The following is a 21,977-nucleotide window of genomic DNA, read 5'->3' as shown; positions in this document are numbered from 1 at the left end:
GAAAAGTCTCTGATGGCCAAATAAGGTTTATTTGATGCTTATACCGCTAAAATCTTTGATATGTTGGTATTAATCTTCTCTAGAATCAAGATCATATAGTATTCTTTTCTCTACAACATTATGGTAGCCATGATTTCTACATCAGATAAGCAACTTCAAGGGTTTTTTGTTTCTACCCACAGCCTCATGGATTGATGCAATGTTTCGGTGGGACACTCTTTTGCTTTGCTTATTCACAAAGTAGTTAATGAAAAATATATTGTTGCTTATAGAGCAATGAATGTCATCACTAAGGATGAAAAATGTTGAAATTTTATAGGGAAAAAGTAGCAAAGCAGAAATAAGTCTCCTACAAAGAAATCAGTGAAGATGAAGCTAGATATGGACTCTTTTGAGTAAAAAAACACAGACACTGACTCTAAAATGATGCCCTTCACTCATGTTTTCTCCCCTGTAGTTCCAAAGAATAAGAAAACAAAGAATTTAAAACTGATGAAGCATTTTAATGAACCACAGGACCAACATCGATTCCTGTTATTCCAGTCAGAAAAGTGCTGCCTGCATTCAAAATTTTTGAAATAGACATCTACTCAACTCAATCTAGTTTGCCTCAGATTGACACAAAAGCAAAAGGAAAATGAATTATCCTAGAGCCAACTGAGCCAATCTCATTAGTGCAAACGATAATTAATATGACAATGCATGAAGTTCAAAACATAGTTCAGACCTAGTTGAAAATGTTTGACAAATGGCTGGATCACAAATCGGTCATCCATTTTTCTTAATCAAAACTTTGAAGAAATTGGAATTTATAACTAATCTTAAGAATCAGATATTTGGATGGACTGAGACATGTCTGATATTAGAAGCCTTGGAAGGAAGAGAATTCTTATTAATGATTATGAGAGAAAGCACATTGAGAATCTTGCTGAATAAGAAATGGATGATTTTGATCCACATAGTCCCAAAGCACGAGATGTTGCTGCTATGATAAGTTAGTTGAAATGGAAGCTCTTAGATTGTCCATGGACGTGATATTTATGAGGGAAGATCTGAAACTACCCCTTCCTCTGAACAGACTTAAAGAAAAAACCAAATCAGATCATTTGGATTTAGAAAAAGATCTTAATAAGCTCGATCAGATAAAGAGTCATCTCATCCTCAATCCTCAACAAATTAACATAATGAAAAACAAGCTGAGGAACATATTAAAGAAGCTCAAGTGCCTCTACACTTTTCTACAAGCCTTCGGGAAGTTCCTCTACCACAACTACTGCCATGTTGCAAATTCGGGAAAGTGTAGCTGCCATAGAATATGTTCAGACAGCTGTAATTCAGCCCACAAAATTAGTCAATACCATACACCAAGTGGATATATCATAAGTTGTCCCTGATACATCTTCATCCATTCCACATCTGCACAAGGAACAAGAACATCAAATAACCTCCTTTCCACCTCCAATTACATTATATGATGATTTAATCTACAATTTATTTTAGGCTTATCCTCCCCCAACCTCATAAGAGCTTCAAGCTGAAGCAGGTGATCAGCACGCTGCACAAATAGTTTGACACAAAACTTTGAGGATATCCATGATGACATTAAGCATCAAGATTATCTGAAATTGAGCATTGAAAAGAATATTATGGAATTAATTCTGCCACCAAACTCTTCAAGTCATTCACCACCAACCATACAGAATTCAGAACAAGATAACAAAGTTTCTGTTGAGGTATATCTTATAGAGGTACTCAAATTAGATCAGTGATGTGTTGACAATCTAAACCGCTGCAATATGAAGATAATCAATCGATCCTGATTAGTATATAGAATGAAGTTGTCGGACTTCGTACTAATCAAATGGCCTCTAATCTGGATCTTGATATGATATAGACAAAAATCAAGTCGTAGATCCGTGAAGTTCTCAAAATTTTTAATGAACATTTTGGAAAATTTGCATATCTTAAAATGAGTCAACTACATTTTACTTCTAATATTAAATGCCAACTTGTCTAGCCAATGAAACTGTTGGCACCTAAATCACTGAAGTGGTCAATTTTCTTTAGCTTGGGCATGGTGATGCCAAAAAAAGGGCAAAAACCAAAAGAGCGACCAAAGGAGCTAGAGAAACCTAACGATAAGCATAAAGACACAAAAAATTCTAAATAATCTGCTCATTCGCACTCTTCCTCTCAGCACAAGAAACCATCTGGCAGTAGTGGGCATAATAGTTCAAGAAGTGGTTACAGACCAAGCCACTCATCTCACCAATCTTTCAGTATATAGATTTTATTTTTTTTAACGCTTCTTTTCAGTTATTTTTAGTTCAATAAAGTTTTAAATTCTCTAAAGTTTCTCCAATATTTGCAAAATACTGCTAAGTTTTTATATCACCGAAAAGGAAAAAATTAAGATAATATTTGGACTTAAGTTTTGGTGACTATAAGACTAAATTGTATTAATGAAGACAACTCAACTGAACTGACAAAACTGGACAACTACACTGATAGAACGAGTTCTGCTAAACTGAAATGATCTAAATCAAGAAGCGATTTGACAAGGCTAAAATATAAATATATTGATTTGATGGTACTCAATGGTTCAAGATATATTAAGTTGAGTCAAACAACTCTAGAGCACTTGTGCTAATTATTGGGCTGATATGAAGACATTCTTTGAGTTAACAGTCAGTTAGCCTATGAGCTAATTCAGTAAGGACGAACACCAAATTAAAGCATATGTTGGTTACCTATTTAAGAGTATCCAAGGAAACTTGCATTATCCAGTACTATATTTGGAAAGACAATGCAAGAAGTTAAGATCATAGTTCACACCTAGTTGAAAATTGTTTCACAAATGGCTGGATCACATATCGGTCATCCATTTTTCTCAATCAAAACTTTGAGGAATTGGAGTTTATAACTAATCATGAGAATCGGATCTTTGAATGGACTGAGACATATCTGATCTTAGAGGCCTTGGAAAGCAGAGAATTTCTAGTAATGATTATGAGAGAAAGCACATTGAGAATCTTGATGAATAAGAAACAAAGAATTTTGATCCCACAGTCTCGAAGCTCGAGTTGCTGCTGCTATGATAATTCAGTTAGAAATGGACGCTCTTAGATTGTCAATTGACGTTAAAGTTATGAGGGAAGATATGGAACTACCTTTTTCTATGAACAGACCTGAAGCAAAAACCAAATAAGATTAGTTGGATTTGGGAAAACAGCTTAATCAGCTCGATCATATAGAGGAGTCCTCTCATCCTCAATCTTCAGCAAATCAACTGAATGAATAACAAGCTGAGGAACAGATAAAGAAAGCTCAAGTTCTTCTTCACCTTTCATCAAGCCTTCAGGAAGTTCCTCTACCACAACTATTGCCATGTTGCAAACTCTGGAAAGTTTATCTGCTACAGAATATGTTCAGACAACTGTAACTCATCCCAAAAAATTATTAAACACTATAAACCAAGTGGAAATATCATAAGTTGTCCCTGATACATCTTCGCCCATTCCACCTCTGCACAAGGAAAAGGAACATCATATGATGATTTAATCTACAATTTGTTTCAAACTTATCCTCCCCCAACCTCAGAAGAGCTTCAAGCTAAAACGAGTGATCGGAACTCCCCACAAAATAATTCGGCACAAAACTTTGAGGATATCAATGATTAAATTAAGCATCAATATGATCTGAAATTGAGAATTGAAAAGAATATTATGGAATTAAATCTTCCACCAAACTCTCCAAATCATTCACCACCAACCATACATAATTCAGAACAAGGTAACAAAGTTTCTGTTGAGGTCTATCTTGTAGAGGTACTCAAATTAGATCAGTGATGTGTTCACAATCTAAGCCCCTGCAATATGACGATAGTCATATATCCTTGATTAGTATATAGAATGAAGTTGTCGGACTTTATACCAATCAAATTGCCGCTACTCTGGATCTTGATACGATATAGACAAAAATCAAGTCGTAGATCAGTGAAGTTCTCAAAATTTTTAATGAACATTTTGGAAAAATAACATATCTTAAAATGACTCAATTACATTTTTTTGCTGTTAGATTTCAAGTTGACCAAGCTCAAACTGCCATGTCTACCAAATGAAGCTGTTGGCACCCAAATCACTAAAGTGGTCAATTTTCTTCAGCTTGGGCATGATGATGCCAAAAAAAGATGTAAACTAAAAGAGCTTAGACTAAAGGAGCTAGAAAAACCTAACAATAAAGCCTAAAGACTCAGAAAATTCTAAATTATCTGCTCCTTCGCGCTCTTCCTCTCAGCACAAAAAACCACATGGCAGTAGTGGGCATAAAAGTTCAAGAAGTGGTTACAGATCAAGCCATTCATCTTACCAATTTTTCAGTATGTAGATTTTATTTTGTTAACGTTTTTATCCGGTTATTTTCATTTTAATAAAGTTTTAAATTCTCTTAAAGTTTCTCTTAATATTTGCAAATACTGCTAAGTTTTGACAACACCAAAAATGAAAAAAAATTAAGATAATATCAGACTAAGTTTTGGTGACTATAAAACTAAACTAATTCAGCAAATTGTATTAATGAAGACAAATCAACTGGACTGACAAAACTGGACAACTAAACTGATGGAATGAACTCTGCTAAACTGAATTGATCTAATTCTAGAAGCTATCTAACAAGGCTACAATAGAAATATATTGATCTGATGGTACTCAATAGTTCACGATATATTAAACTGATATGAAGACATTCTCTGAGTTCAACAGTCAGTTAGCCTATGAGCTAATTCAGTAAGGACTGACACCAAATTAAAGCATATGTTTGTTGCCTATTTAAGCTAGTATTTGTTGCGTATTTTCCGCTTGCAAGCGCACAGTTATCAAGTTTTAATATATGAAAGTAAGTATCGTTCTCACGAGGAGTGTATATTAAATATAAATATATATATATATATATATATATATATATATATATTATATTTTATAAAAAATTTATGGTGTTTCATAATAATTTTTGGATGATGAGTGATATGACAATTTAAACTTTGATAAGTTTGAGATAGTTTTGTGTGCTAGTGGATTTACGATAATAAATTTTTTAATATTTTAAAAATTAAAGTTATTATAAAATATTCATACTTAGCAATACACATGTATATTACACACAAACACATACTTTACACCTCTATCGATTAATAATATGGAGACCAGGAAATTTTATTAATTTATAAGGTTTAATTAATAGTTAAATTCTTTTTTTAAAAAAGTGTTTTTTTCGATTCAACAAAATAAGTTTAATTACATTAAAATTATTTTGTTTCACAGTCGTTCAATTAATATAAAAAAAATAAAATTCACTGTACATATAAATGTATAAAAATAAGCGATATTAATTACTCGTTTTTAATAATTAACAATATTCATCTGGGAGAGGGAGAGGGAGAGGGAGAGGGAGATTAGACGCTCAAAATAGGCAACATAAATAGATAGGAATAATGAGCAAAAGTCAAACATCTGGGAGAGGGAGACGTCTTACTTAATATGTCAAGTTGCGCACCGTTGCTTCTAATGGGTCAAAAATGCCGCAAATCGGCCTTATGCGGGGACACCTTTTAATAAAACTAATATATATATATATATATATATATATATATATATATATATATATATATATATATATATAATTTTGATGTCCACCAATTATATATATATATTTATGTGTCCACCACCACTCGCGTGTTACTCACCCATTTATTAGACATGATGAAGTATATCAGCATTATATATTATTCAGATGAGTCGTTACAACGATGAGTACAATTAATAGACATAATATCACTTATGTGGAGGACACCGTTTAATAAAACTAACACACACACATATATATAATTTTTATATCATGTCCATTAATTGTATCAATTTATGTGTCAATTACTGAAGTGTTATTCACTTATTAGACATGATGAAATATATCAAAATTATATATTCATTTTATGAGTAATATATATATATATATATATGATAATGACTAGGTGCAGCTGCATCAACTAACACGCTTTTACTTTGATACATTAAAATAATGCAAATGGTAGTGTATATATATAATGAAAGCCAATTTGCCGTCTCAAAGGGCTTTTAAAAGTAAACGCTATCAATGGAGAACTCAGCTTTTAATATTGCTCCATATATGTCAACATCACCCACTCTCTTCTAGGTGGGATTGACTTGATCTAATCTGATCTTGGATCAATGAAAACGAACAGAATATGATATGATGATTATGATCAAACTGATTTGAAGGCTACGGAAACGAATAGAGCAGCCATGCTCTTCAATCCTTCTTCCTGCTTATCTCTTCAAAATCATCATAACCATTTCTTGAATGTAGTGCTGATTATAGCATCCGTGATCAGTTCTTGCTATGGATCCTGTAATGAGCTTGATCTCGATTCTTTGTCATTGTTCAACATCAGTGTCTCCGCTGCGCCTCCTTTGGATTGGTCTGTTTCGGCTGATTGCTGTGTTTGGGAAGGTGTTGGCTGTGACAGCAGCTCTGGTAGGGTCACCAGTTTGTGGTTGCCATCCAGAGGACTAGTGGGCACCATACCTACTTCTATTCTCAATCTTTCCTCTCTTTCTCTGCTCGGTCTCTCTCACAATGGGCTCTCTGGGCCTCTTCCAGATGGGTTTTTCTCATCCTTTAACCGGCTCCGGGTTGTCGATTTGAGCCTTAATCGGCTCACGGGAGAGTTGGCTCTGTCGGATAAGTTGCCTGCTGGGATTCAGGTGTTCAATCTTTCCAGCAACCACTTCCTTGGGAGGATTCGGTCTTCTTTTTTCCAGGCGCAGGGGTCGAGCTTGAGGAGTTTTGATGTCAGCAACAACGGCTTCTTCGGATCTATTCCTTCGGATGTTTGTGGTTTTTCCCGCTCGCTCCAGAGGATTGATTTCTCCAACAATGAGTTTGCGGGCGCTATACCACGAGGTTTCGGCTTGTGCTCGAATCTGGTGAGTCTACGGGCGGGTTTCAACAATTTCTCTGGCGAGGTGCCGCATGATGTTTTTGGGTTGTCGGCATTGGAGGAGCTGTCCTTCCCGGGCAATAGGCTATCTGGATATATTGATGAAAAGATTACCCAGCTCAACAAGCTCAGAATCCTGGAATTGTATGGTAATCTCTTCACAGGGATGATTCCTGAGAACATTGGGAGGCTCTCCAACTTGGAGGTGCTGAAGCTTCACATAAACAGGCTCAATGGCACAATTCCTTCTTCGCTCACGAATTGCACGAAACTGACAACACTGTATTTAAGGGTCAACTTCCTGGAAGGTGAGATTTCCACTTTTGATTTCTCTAGATTTTTGCAGCTAAGGTCAGTTGATCTGGGCAACAATAACTTCAGCGGGGGCTTGCCGGAGAGGCTCTTCCAGTGCAAAACACTCGTCGCGCTTAGGCTGGCAACTAACTCGCTAAGTGGAGAGATTTCTCCCAGTATAACGGCTTTGCAGAATCTGTCATTTGTCTCCCTTTCTAACAACAGCCTAACCAATATATCAGGTGCATTAACGATCCTACAAGGCTGCAAGAACCTCAAAACACTGACCCTCTCCATGAATTTCTATCATGAAGCACTGCCTGATGCTGAGAACTTCACCAGCTCAGACGGGTTTCAAAATATCCAGGTATTGGCTTTGGGTGGGAATGCATTCACTGGTGTAATTCCAAAGTGGCTAATCAAGCTAGCGAAGGTCGAGGTTCTTGATCTTTCGCATAACAACCTAACGGGCTCTATTCCGAGTTGGGTTGGAAGTTTCCAAAACCTTTTCTACTTGGATTTATCATTCAACCAACTTTCAGGATACTTCCCGATGGAATTTACTACATTGAGAAGGCTGGCATCCCAGAAAAATTGGGATGAAATCGACAGCAGTTACTTAGAGTTGCCTGTGTTTGTTCAGCCATATAATGCCTCCAACCAGCAATACAATCAACTCACAAACTTACCACCTGCTTTATATCTCGGTAATAACAGTTTATTCGGTACTATCCCGTTAGAGATTGGTCAATTGAAGTTTATAGTAACCTTGGATCTTAGCAATAACAGTTTTTCTGGCAGCATTCCGGACACGATATCTAATCTTACAAACTTGGAGAAACTGGACCTCTCAGGAAACCAACTTTCCGGCCAAATCCCCGCTTCGCTTCGAAATCTCCATTTCTTATCTTTCTTCAGTGTTGCATACAATAATCTTGAAGGTCCCATACCCACAGGGGGGCAGTTCGACACATTTCCTAATTCAAGCTTTGAAGGGAACCCGGGGTTGTGTGGTCGGGTGAAGTCTTGCTCTGGTCAATCGGACACTACGAGTAATTCAACAAATCGGAGCGGGATAAGCAAGAAAACCATTGTTTTACTGACCCTTGTGATTTGTACAACTATTTTTACTCTGAGTCTTATATCATTCTGGGTCTTTTCGAAGAGAAAAATCCAACCGAGAGATACATCAGAAAGAAACGATCTAGAGACAGTGTCCTTCAACTCGTCTGGAGTATTTCCCAGGGTTAGTGAGGACAATAGCATAGTCATATTGTTTGACAACAGTAAGAAAAAAATAGAGGATCTAACGATAAGTGATATCTTGAAAGCCACAGATGATTTCAATCAATCAAATATAATCGGTTGTGGAGGTTTCGGCTTGGTATACAGAGCGATTTTGGCGGATGGCACTAAACTGGCAATCAAGAAGCTTTCTGGAGACATGGGTTTGATGGAAAGGGAGTTTAAAGCGGAGGTGGAAGCATTATCGACAGCCCAACACGAGAACCTTGTTACTTTGTTAGGTTACTCTATGCATGCCGGATTTAGATTGCTGATATATCCTTATATGGAGAAAGGGAGCCTGGACTACTGGTTGCATGAAAAACCTGATGGAGCATCCCAACTTAACTGGCCAATACGACTGAAGATTGCTCAAGGGGCTAGTTATGGAGTAGCTTACATGCACCAGATCTGTGAACCACACATCATTCACCGCGATCTGAAGTCCAGTAACATCCTTCTTGATCATAACTTCGAAGCTCGCGTGGCAGATTTTGGGTTGGCAAGAATGATTCTTCCATATCGGACTCATGTCACTACTGAATTGGTTGGTACCCTTGGTTACATCCCACCAGAGTACAGTCAATCCTGGATAGCCACATTAAGAGGTGATATTTACAGCTTTGGAATTGTCCTGCTTGAACTATTAACAGGCAAGAGACCTGTTGAGTTGTTCAGGCCCAAGAAGTCGAGAGAGTTGGTTGCATGGGTACATCAGTTGAGGAATGAAGGAAAACAGGAAGAAATCTTCGATCCCCTCCTCAAAGGCAAAGACTTTGAGCAAGAGATGCTGCGCGTTCTCGATGTCGCGTGCATGTGCGTAAACCAGAACCCCATGAAGAGGCCGACTATAAGAGAAGTGGTCGATTGGCTCGAGAATGTAGGGTCCCGGCAGCAGACTTGTACCAGCTAAACCGCAACAAGCTCGACACATCGGCTCATAACTCTAAATTTGTCATTGATATGTGAATATTCGTTTCTGATTTTCGGGTGATTATTCTCCCATGTTAGAGATCATTTCTGTAGATAATTTTTGAAATTAAATCATACCAAAAAGCATCAAAACATTAACATATTTATCAGAATTCCTAATATTATATGGAACTGTATAAGCTTCCCCTGCTATCTGTTCAAGAATAAAGTCCTTTTGGCCCGCATGGGCTTAGCTCAGTTGGTCAGCAGCAGTAAATCTTGGAGCAATGACCAGGGATCGAGTCCCTCCAATGAGGGGGAGCTCCTTGTGCGCGGCGTAGCATAAGGTCTAGCTGCTGCTGGTTGGCTGAGTCACCATGATTTACCTCCTCTCACATTCCTGTCGGGTCGGGAGGTGAGGACGTCTAAAGTGAGCGATTTCACCTTTTGGAACAAGAATAAAGTCCTTTTGTATCTTAGCAATCACATGCAGATTTTGTATCCCCTCACAAAAATTCTGGTATTCTATCCAATATCCATTTGTATTTAAACTCATTCCACTTCCTCTTAGTTTAATCTTTATAACATAATTCATATCTGATACTTAACTTAATTTGCTTACTTTATATGAATCTAATATCATATTAAATCGCGGTAAAAAAATAAAAAAATCATGGTAAATTAAATAGCACACACATAGTGATAATTTTAATATCATGTATAACAAATAATTTTATAAATTTTAAATTATTTATTTCATGATTAAACTAAATAGTTACATCAGTAAAACGTTACAAAATTTGTAGTTTTATTTTCGGAGACAATCACTAAGGGCAATTGGATTTAAATAAAAGATAATTCACAGTATTGACCTGCATTTTAAATTTATTTTCCACATTAATCTATTATCTGGTTGCTCGGTTCGTACATGTAACATCAAATAAATTACTATTATAATAAAGCAAAAACTTATGTGAGACGGTCTCACGGATCGTATTTGTGAGACGTATCTCTTATTTGGATCACACATAGAAAAGTATTACTTTTTATGCTAAGAGTATTACATTTTATTGTAAATATGGGTAGGGTTGACCCGTCTCAAAGATTATGATCCGTGAGACGCTGTCATATAAGACTCACTCTTATAATAATTGTAATTGTTTTAATGTGACAGCTTAATTATAATAAAATTGTGATTAAAATAATTAATTGACATTTTAATCGTGTTGTCCTGATAGTGAGAGACCTGAAAAGGTGGAATTCAAACTACAAGTGCCCTCACAATAGGTTCAATGGCTATTTTTAATTCAGTTTTTTTTAATATATGAGGTCAAATATGAACCTAACATATTTAAATCTATAGTAGCTGTTGGATGTACATTGGGGTAATATTTTTGTTGTAACATCTCCTTAATCAATTGAGAAATAAATGACCAAATACCGATTTACGAGTACCTGTTTGTATATCGTTTTTCATATTTAAGAAACAGCGGAAGTTTAAAAGTTTTTTAATTTGACAATCAAATAAAGTTTGAGTGTAGTATGATTCTAAATACATTGATTGGGATCTTTAATGATTTCTCGTCTCAATCTATTTCGGATTTTAAACAGATATAACATTTCTTGTAAATATCTACAAATGATCTATTGGAAGTTGCATTTATTCAATATCCAAGAATTGGGTCCATTATGTCTATTGCACTAGAAATCTAGATAAAATTTGCGTTGAGAATTCAACGTTGAAAAAGTGTGAGATTCTGATGGTGGAAGGACAGCAGTGCGGCGGCACACGATTGTGACCGGGATGTAACGTCCACTATTTTTTAACTTTAAAAGCCTACAATTTTTTCTATAGAACATCAAATTTCGAAATTCTTCTTTAAAAATAATTTCACAATTTCATAATCCAAAAACTTAATTTAACATTAAAAATTCAAAGTGCTTAAAAATCCCTAACTCGTTAATTAACCAAAAATCCTACATCGACTTTTAACAAGATCTGAAAATCCCTAATAAATCATTAACAAAATCTTTATTTCAAAAGTTCCATTATCAAGCTAATGCGGAAAATAAATATCTCTCGAGAGTATACTGCTGGACTCGATCCACTTAAGCGTCAGCGTCTCCCTCAGTATCATTATCAACTGCAGCATTCAAACCTAGTGAATCTAATGGCTCAGCACATCCTAAACATGAGTAACAAATAATACTTATACATGTACATGAATTAAAATCATACTTTTATTTAAATTAAGCTTGTAATCATAAATCACTAATCGTCAAATCGTAAAGTTTTCAATCATTTATCATTTTGGGTGAAATTTGATCATTGAAAGTCAATAATTGTATCCTCTGGTCGACTGATCAGTCTTAGCTCACCATTGCACATGGGGACGGGAACTAGGCACCAATGTAAAAATGAAAATACGATCGTTGGGCTCCATGTAAGGTCCGAGAATTCGATTACCGTAATCTGAAATGATTTGGGTATATTTACCGTAATCTGAGATTAATCTAGAATGATTTCTTGATTAATTGAGATGATTATAAACAGAACGAATTAGACCGGAAAAATAAGGGAGAAAAAATGTAAATATATGTGCAAGGAAGGGTGCTTGCGCACATGCGTGATGAGATGCGCGAATCATGCGCGGAGTGGGCAGAAGACCCCGCGCATATGCGCGGCGTGAGGACGCGCATATGCGCGAGGTGTCCAGTAGCCTAGTGGAGTGCTCGGCGCATATGCGCGACGTGAACGATGCATATGCGCGAGCAGGGCAGAAAGGTTGGCGCACATGCGCGGCAGAAGGCGCGCATATGCGCGAGTTGATATATGCGGAGACAGTAGGTCTCGCGCATATGCGCGATGTCAGTGCGCGCATATGCGCGAGTAGTCCAGTAGCCGGACAGTACTTCCGGTGCATATGCGCGGATCTTGGGCGCGCATATGCACCAGTCATGCAGAAGGAAAAATTGACATTTGGACATCATGCGACGTATGTGTATATATATATATATATATAGCTAAGTTCCTTCTTCAGAAATCAGAAGAAAGAAACGAAGAAAGAAATCGAAAAGTTTCAGAAAAATCTTTACGCCTTTTGTGAAAAATCCGTCCGTCCGATTTTGAATCTGACTTCGGTACTGAGTTCCTATCGACGTAGGCTACAACTGGACGTAAGTTTTACTACGTTTTGAAATTATGGTATTGTCAGAATCTGATATGATTCATATATGATGTTCTTGGCATGGCAGATATCGTATAATTGAAACTGGATTGAGAAACATATACCATATGAAATTGTTATGATTTTTAGAGTTGAGTTGAGTAAGATTTGATATCAAGATTGAGTGATTATCGAGTATAAGACGTTAGAACTGATATCTGACTGATATGGTATTGCTGGATATATTGAGAGATGTTATGCCGTTGAAACATAATTTGATTGAATTCTGATTATATCCAGTATTGATTGACTGGTGTATTGATACTGTACCCTCGATATTGTTATTGTCAGATTGAGTATCGACAGGCTTTGAGTTCGAGACTTCGACAGAGTCAGAATATCAGAAAGAAAGGTATAAATTAATGTTGAGTTGGGATTGCACAACTCGAGTGAGGTTGACTCGAGTTTCCATAAATTACATACTTAGTTTATTGCATTGATATTTGTAATTGATGAGATTGATGTTTGTAGTCTATTGATTTATAGCCACTGCATGTATTGACTACTGATTCGTTTAGTCCTGGGCTGATTCGCCTAGTCACCGGCTGATTCGTCTGGTTATTGACTGATTCGTCTAGTTATCGACTGATTCGTCTAAACTTCGGCTGATTCTCTTAATTACTGGCTGATTCGTCTAGTCATTAGCTGATTCGCTTAATTCTTGACTGATTCGTCAATTCTGCGGCTGTTTCGCCCAGACACTGGATATTGATAATTATATCTGAGTGAGGTTGACTCGAGTTTCCCTAAATCACATACTTAGTTTATTGCATTGATATTTGTAATTGATGAGATTGATGTTTGTAGTCTATTGATTTATAGCCACTGCATGTATTGACTACTGATTCGTTTAGTCCTGGGCTGATTCGCCTAGTCACCGACTGATTAATCTGGTTATTGACTGATTCGTCTAGTTATCGACTGATTCGTCTAAACTTCGGCTGATTCGCTTAATTACTGGCGGATTCGTCTAGTCATTGGCTGATTCGCTTAATTCTTGACTGATTCGTCAATTCTGCGGCTGTTTCGCCCAGACACCGGATATTAGAATTATATCGATGCCGTTTAGGGATTGATTCATTCCTATCGACTGAGATTCGATATAATTATCAATATCCAGACATTGGGATCCCTAGGTTAGAGTTGAGTAGAGTCTGAGACTACGCGTCAGTTGAGTCGAGTCTGAGACAACGCGTCAGTTGAGTTGAGTCTGATACGACATGTTGATTTACATTAGTTATATCATTTATGTTTGTTGAATTGCTACATGTTAATGATACCTATTATATGCCTTTATATAGGTTTTTATATGATCGCATGTATACATTGTTTATACTGGGATTTATTCTCACCGGAGTTATCCGGCCGTTGTCTTGTTTTGTATGTGTGCATGACAACAGATGGGGCTGGATCAGGGTCAAGAAGAGGATGAGAGAAGACAGTTAGCGTGGAGATCCAGACTTAGGAGTACATCTGTTACATCACCTGAGATAGTGTGAAGAAACAGTAGATATGATGATTTACATTTGTACAGGACTTGTACTTAGATCTGAATAGTGATCTTATAAATGAGATAAGACTTATTTCATATGCAGCGTACTCTTGTATTTTTTTAAAAAAAATTAGACCCTGTTTATTTTTAATTGATTAATTATTCCCAGAAAGTGATTAAGAATTAAATTAAGTTCGGGTCCCCACAACAGGTGGTATCAGAGCGATAGATCCTTTAGACTGAGATAGAAGCTAGTGAGCGGGATAGATTGAGTTTTCTTTTCTTTCTTGTGATTGCTAGCATGCTTTATATAATACATGTTACTTGACTTATCTGATTTGATTGTGTAATATGTATTATTGAGAACGAATTTGAACCGACTCTCGATCAGCAGTAAGATGATCGGAGGAGAGAACTGAAGTGAAATAGGTTTATTGGATTGGGTTACTAATCCATTTGATTATCAGATATGCCTTCGAGAAGAATACCGGAACAGGGTAGTACTTCGAATCCTCCCATGGATGTTACAGCCACTCCTATGGAAAAATTATTGAAAAGATTTCAGTCATTCAAACCGCCAATCCTGAAAGGAACAAAGACTTCGGTTGACTGTGAGAGTTGGTTGAATGACATAGAAATGTTGTTTGATTCGTTGGAGTATACAGATGAACGACAAGTTCGGCTGATAGGACACAAGTTGCATGACATTGCAAAGAGCTGGTGGGTTACGATGAAGAGAGCCTTGGAGCATCGAGGTACGACTATTACTTGGGATATATTTAAAACTGAGTTTTATCAGAGATTTTTCCCAGTGTCGTACAGGAAAGAAAAGGGGGCGGATTTTGCCAATTTGAGACAGGGTCAACTGAACATTGAAGAAATATGACCAAGTTCTGTACCTTGTTGAAGTTTGCTCCACATGTGGCTGAGAATCACGAAGCGGTTGCTGATCAGTTCATCAATGGCTTGAATCCCGATATCTTTACATTGGTGAACACAGGGCGACCAGATAACTTTGCTGATGCCATGAATAGAGCAAAGGGCGCTGAAGCAGGCCTGATAAGGCAGAGAGGAGCTGCAAATGTTCCTTCCGCACCGAGACCACCGCAACCCCTTCCCCGATTCGAGAGTGGTAGTAGCAGTGGTGGAAAGAAAGATTTTCTGAAGGCTAGAGGAAAGCAGTTTAAGAAGTCGGGCGGCAGTTCTTCTAGCTCCAGTGGTCCCCAACAGAGTTATACCGGGGCTTATTGTGGAAATTGTGGAGGGAGACATTCCACTGAGCAATGCCAAAGAGTACTTGGTAGTTGCCACTTCTGCAAACAACAGGGGCATTTTGCTAGAGTGTGTCCACAGAGGGGTTCCCAAAGATCCCAGGGAGCCGAATCATCTGGATCAGCGGCACAGTGGAGTAGACAATCAGCTGCTGTTCATTCATTTCAGCCAGCACCATCTCAGTCACAGCAGAGGCCAGGAGGAAGCCAGACAGTTGGCCAGCCTCCTAGCCAGCAGGCCAGAGTATTTGCTTTGACCGAGGAGCAGGCTCAGGAAGCACCAGATGATGATGCTGCAGGTAACTGTTCTTGATATAGTTATCCTGCTTTTGTATTGATAAATACGAATGCTTTCCATACACTTATTTCTGAATGATTTGCATTGAGTTATGCATTGCCTGTTGAATATTTATCTACTGTAGTGTATCTCTTTACCGGTCGGGGAGAGTTTTATATCAGTGAATTCTGTAAAATATTGTATACTACAGTAGGATGAGAATGAGATCGAATTAGATCATGTGGTAGATGGTATTGTACTAGTGTTCTCTGATTTTAGGACTGCATTACTGATATTGATATGCTGATCAAGTACAGAGCTACCATAGATTAGTTCCAGAAGATGGTGAGAATCGGACCTGAGATGACCAAGGAATGAATATGGTACGATAAGGATTCTAGATTGAGAATTCCTTTGATATCCGTACTATCTATGACTCGATTATTATATAAAAAAAAAAGAGCAGAGGGACTCCTTATGAATTCAGTTGATTTACTGAAATTAAGTCTATCATTGGCTGATCTACCAATGATATGAAAGTTATTGATGTTTTCCCCCGATAAGACCTTAGAACTGATTTCAGTTAGAGAGATTGATTTTAGCCTTGAACTGATATTAGAAATTGTTGAAATTTTGAATCCTGATTGAGACAGATTTCATTCAGGATGTGTTATATCTGAAGATGATATATTTGTGGATTTTAACAAAATTAAACCGTAATTAGTTGGCCGAGGTGGATATCAGTGTCAGATATTTGCGGTTTTATGAGTTTAACATATTAGTACCGATGAATGATGTTTTGAATCTGATTGAATCTGGCTGTTGTTATGAATCCCTGTTGGAATCGGGTAAGTAAGACTGCATTGTATATGAATAACTGATCTGTTGTGCCAGATATTCCGAATTTGAAATGATAAATATTGCCAGAAGTGTACAATAATTTATTCAGTATGCATTTTGATAGCAGAAAAGGTGTTGATAGAAACAGATGAGAGTAGATGTGGCAGAGTTGTACTGAAATGTCTAATTATCTACAGATGAAGACAGGAAGATAGAAACCAGGAGATGGGTTATACAAATTATTGATTCCTAAATAGAAATTGGAGTACATTTCTATGGATCTGGTGATAGATTTACCGAAATCTTGCCAAGATTGCACCAGGATATGGTTATGATTGAACGATTGTTCAAATCTATATATATGTTATACTGTACAGGATTACATATAGATATGACTAGACGACTGAGAGTTATGTCAGAAAAAAGGTCAGATTATATTAAATGCCAGAGTTGATTATATCATACCGTGATTTTTGGTTGATTTTGTATTTTGCAGAATGTATAGCATGTTTGTCATCTCTGATTTAGAGATTGAAGGATAGTCGGAGCGAACTATCTAGATACTGGAGGATATCCAGGAAATGTCGTGCTGGATTTTAGCACTAGTGACCTGATGTCTTGTCACTTGATGAATTATTGTACAATAATAGCTATTAGATGAGTATCGAAATAGCTTTAGTCGAGATATTGTACAGTGAGAGGTGTAGATTTTCTGTGTATGGAGATGATACTATGGTGATGCCTGAGATTGGATCTGATAGGATCAGAAATCAGATAAAGAAAATGGAACTGATTTAGAAGCAAACGAAGATAGCTCGGAAATTGATATGAAATATGCCAAAGTCGGGCAATGACTGTTCGTATTTGAGGCCAAGATTGAGTTGTTAGGAGCTATTGGTTGATATATACGGATGTGGGATAACCAGTATTATGAGATTGATTTTAGAATGGATTCAGTGAGATGAATTTTCTGATTAAACTCTATTATACATTTTCGGATATATCTGAATTGATTGCCTATGATTTCGGGGACGAAATCGTATCTTAGGGGGGGAGAAATGTAAGGCCCGAGAATTCGATTACCGTAATCTGAAATGATTTGGGTATATCTATCGTAATCTGAGATTAATCTGGAATGATTTCTTGATTAGTTGAGATGATTATAAACAGAACGGATTAGACCGGAAAAATAAGGGAGAAAAGATGTAAATATATGTGCAAGGAAGGGTGCTTGCGCACATGCGCGACGAGATGCGCGAATCATGCGTGGAGTGGGCAGAAGACCCCGCGCATATGCGCGGCGTGAGGACGCGCATATGCGCGAGGTGTCCAGTAGCCTAGTGGAGTGCTCGGCGCATATGCGTGACATGAAAGGCGCATATGCGCGAGCAGGGCAGAAAGGTTGGCGCACATGCACGGCAGAAGGCGCGCATATGTGCGAGTTGATATATGCGGAGACAGTAGGTCTCGCGCAAATGCGCGATGTCAGTGCGCGCATATGCGCAAGTAGTCCAGTAGCCGGACAGTACTTCCGGCGCATATGCGCGGATCTTGGGCGCGCATATGCGCCAGTCATGTAGAAGGAAAAATTGACATTTGGCCATCATGCGACGTATGTGTGTGTATATATATATATATATATATATATATATATATATATATATATATATATATATATATATATATATATATATATATAGCTAAGTTCCTTCTTCAGAAATCAGAAGAAAGAAACGAAGAAAGAAATCGAAAAAGTTTCAGAAAAATCTTTACGCCTTTTGTGAAAAATCCGTCCGTCCGATTTTGAATCTGACTTCGGTACTGAGTTCCTATCGACGTAGGCTACAACTGGACGTAAGTTTTACTACGTTTTGATATGTTTTGAAATTATGGTATTTTCAGAATCTGATATAATTCATATATGATGTTCTTGGCATGACAGACATCGTATAATTGAAACTGGATTGAGAAACAGATACCATATGAAATTGTTATGATTTTTAGAGTTGAGTTGAGTAAAATTTGATATCAAGATTGAGTGATTATCGAGTATAAGACGTTAGAATTGATATCTGACTGATATGATATTGCTGGATATATTGAGATTATGATGTTATGCCGTTGAAACAGAATTTGATTGAATTCTGATTATATCCAGTATTGATTGAGTGGTGTATTGATACTGTACCCTCGATATTGTTATTGTCAGATTGAGTATTGACAGACTTTGAGTTCGAGACTTCGACAGAGTCAGAATATCAGAAAGAAAGGTATAAATTAATGTTGAGTTGGGATTGCACAACTCGAGTGAGGTTGACTCGAGTTTCCCTAAATCACATACTTAGTTTATTGCATTGATATTTGTAATTGATGAGATTGATGTTTGTAGTCTATTGATTTATAACCACTGCATGTATTGACTACTGATTCGTTTAGTCCTGGGCTGATTCGCCTAGTCACCGGCTGATTCGTCTGGTTATTGACTGATTCGTCTAGTTATCAACTGATTCGTCTAAACTTCGGCTGATTCGCTTAATTATTGGCTGATTCGTCTAGTCATTGGCTGATTCGCTTAATTCTTGACTGATTCGTCAATTCTGCGGCTGTTTCGCCCAGACACCGGATATTAGAATTATATCGATGCTGTTTAGGGATTGATTCATTCCTATCGACTGAGATTCGATATAATTATCAATATCCAGACATTGGGATCCCTAGGTTAGAGTTGAGTAGAGTCTGAGACGACGCGTCAGTTGAGTCGAGTCTGAGACAACGCGTCAGTTGAGTTGAGTCTGATACGACATGTTGATTTACATTAGTTATATCATTTATGTTTGTTGAATTGCTACATGTTAATGATACCTGTTATATGCCTTTATATAGGTTTTTATATGATCGCATGTATACATTGTTTATACTGGGATTTATTCTCACCGGAGTTATCCGGCCGTTGTCTTGTTTTGTATGTGTGCATGACAACAGGTGGGGCTGGATCAGGGTCAAGAAGAGGATGAGAGAAGACAGTTAGCGTGGAGATCCAGACTTAGGAGTACATCTGTTACATCACCTGAGATAATGTGAAGAAACAGTAGATATGATGATTTACATTTGTACAGGACTTGTACTTAGATCTGAATAGTGATCTTATAAATGAGATAAGACTTATTTCATATGCTGCGTACTCTTGTATTTAAAAAAAAAAAAATTAGACTCTGTTTATTTTTAATTGATTAATTATTCCCAGAAAATGATTAAGAATTGAATTAAGTTCGGGTCCCCACACTCCATGTGGGGCTTTCTCCCGTAAACAGGCTCCCTCTGGGGCTTCTCCCTCACGATATTACAAAAAGTCATATATCATATCCTTTTTATCATAATCACTTTACATCCTTCGAAAAAAATTTTATTTTCTTTTTAATAATAAAATATCTTGTACTTTACACGTTCGAAAAATAATATTTTAACAGTAAAAATTGCACAGCTTTATTATAAATCATAAAATCTCATATTTTAATCATAAACGTTTTAAAAATCATTTAGCATGCGTTATGATTCTTCGGAACGCTACCAGATCTTTCGAACTACCCGGGACGTAAGATGACCATTTTACCCTTGGACTCTAAAATTATCGATTTTGACTTTTGCTTGCTTCTATTGACTTGAGCATGTCCCAAATCATCGTATCACCTTAAAATTGACTTCTAATATTTCTCTTAGACGTAAACCCGAGCCTTTTCGTTTAATCGCTAAATAACTCGTGAAGCGTTTTAAGCCGAATAAATTCATAACTTACTACTTTCATCCCAAGCTTTAAACATAGTCCTTTTGTTCCTAAAATACCCCTGTGAGCCACGAGCCAACCCCCGTAAACCCATGGTTCAATCACTGTTCACACCCTATGACATAACCAAACCATCTTCCCACTTTCAAGCCATACACCTATTTCCTTCGAGGCCCCCTCGAGCCACCTTGGACCAGACCCTGTCCAGACCTCCGAGGGACCCTACTGGAACACCTCGAGCCATCTTACATGCTGCACACAGCCATCAACGCAGGCCATGCAGAATCGCAAACCCATGCGCCTTTCCCCTTGCGCCCTAGCCCTTACCCTATGGCCTTTAATCCCCGACTCCTTCCTAACTAGGACACCCTAGGACCATAACTCAAGCCTCTGGTACGATCCAGGAGCCTGCATACAATCGCTATTCCAAACCCGACCAAAACGTGCCCTATGCTCCATGAAAAACCATAACCATGACTCAATCGGTTCCGTATCTTCCGGGGCTCCTCTCATTACTCAAACCCTCTTAAAACCTTCTATACTTCATCCCAAAGAGCCCTAAGTACAGCATCTAGCCTCTACCCCTTGAACCCTCCAAACACGTGACCACCTAGCCTGCCAAAACTCTAGCCTAGGTCCATACCAGCCTGAACCAGTCGATTCACAGCCATGTTAGCATACATAAAACACTTCTATAGCCTCTGGAAATCACTCCTAAACTCACCTATTGGCAGCAACATTATTCGGCATTCACAACACTTCAAAACATGCAAGTATCTTTGAAAAATAATGGAAAATTCATTAAAAACGTGATCTGAACATAAAATTCTGGTTTTTCATGCAAAATGTCGTGATCATGCTTAATATGATTTGAATGGTGAAAAAAGAAGGGTTTAAAATGTGCCGTTGCGATAAAAACACTTGAATAGTCGATAATCATTTCGGGAAAGTTAGTGGGCGATCAGAACGACATTTCGATTGTTTCTTCTGGGTAAAAGTAGCGTGAATCGATAGTGCTACGTATGATGAAGGATCGGTGATTGTTGGACCGAAGGAATCAAGCCAAAGAATCGAAATCCTAGGCTAGAAACTTCTCTGCTGTTTGTGTATGTATTTAGTGTGTGTTTTAGGTGTCCTTCACGTAAATTGTGTTTGGGTGTGCGAATTGCCAACTTTTGGGTGGAATAAAATATCTAATAAATAACTTAAGCATAGTTTAGGTTTAAACAAAACTCTAATAAATAATTTAAACATTAATTAGATAGTTAAATTAACCCACGAGTTTTATTTAAAAATTTAAATACCATGATCAAGATAAACTCTAATTTAAAATATTGATATTTCTATCTTGAAAAATTGCCATAAAAAGAAAAATCTTAAATTTCCACTGAAGTACTTATTAAATAAATAAATTAAGGCATAAAAATCATTATAAAATATTTAACAAAAGTTTCAAGAATTAAATCCTTACTTTTCAAAAATTAATAATTTAAAATCTTTTAAATCGTCTCATAATTAAATTAGATCTTAAAATAGTAAAGTTCGTAAATCATTTAAATTACTAATTTTCTTGGCTTAAAAATA

At 37.1% G+C, this 21,977-nt stretch overlaps 1 protein-coding gene across 1 annotated transcript; it reads left to right on the top strand.

The window, feature by feature from the left end:
- Positions 1-6,119: 6,119 nt before the first annotated feature.
- LOC140810054 (tyrosine-sulfated glycopeptide receptor 1-like) lies at positions 6,120-10,056 on the top strand. The gene has a single exon (XM_073167862.1). It carries the CDS (start codon positions 6,318-6,320, stop codon positions 9,504-9,506), a length of 3,189 nt encoding a protein of 1,062 aa, XP_073023963.1. The 5' UTR covers positions 6,120-6,317; the 3' UTR covers positions 9,507-10,056.
- The last annotated feature ends 11,921 nt before the right edge of the window (positions 10,057-21,977 follow it).

The sequence above is a fragment of the Primulina eburnea genome, chromosome 13, assembly GCF_022965805.1.
Source record: "Primulina eburnea isolate SZY01 chromosome 13, ASM2296580v1, whole genome shotgun sequence".
NCBI classification, from domain to species: domain Eukaryota; kingdom Viridiplantae; phylum Streptophyta; class Magnoliopsida; order Lamiales; family Gesneriaceae; genus Primulina; species Primulina eburnea.
This window is presented reverse-complemented; position numbering and strand designations above follow the sequence as displayed.

Coding starts and splice junctions, on each gene's coding strand:
- LOC140810054 (XM_073167862.1), top strand. CDS start 6,318: ATGCTCTTCAATCCTTCTTCCTGCTTATCTCTTCAAAATCATCATAAC.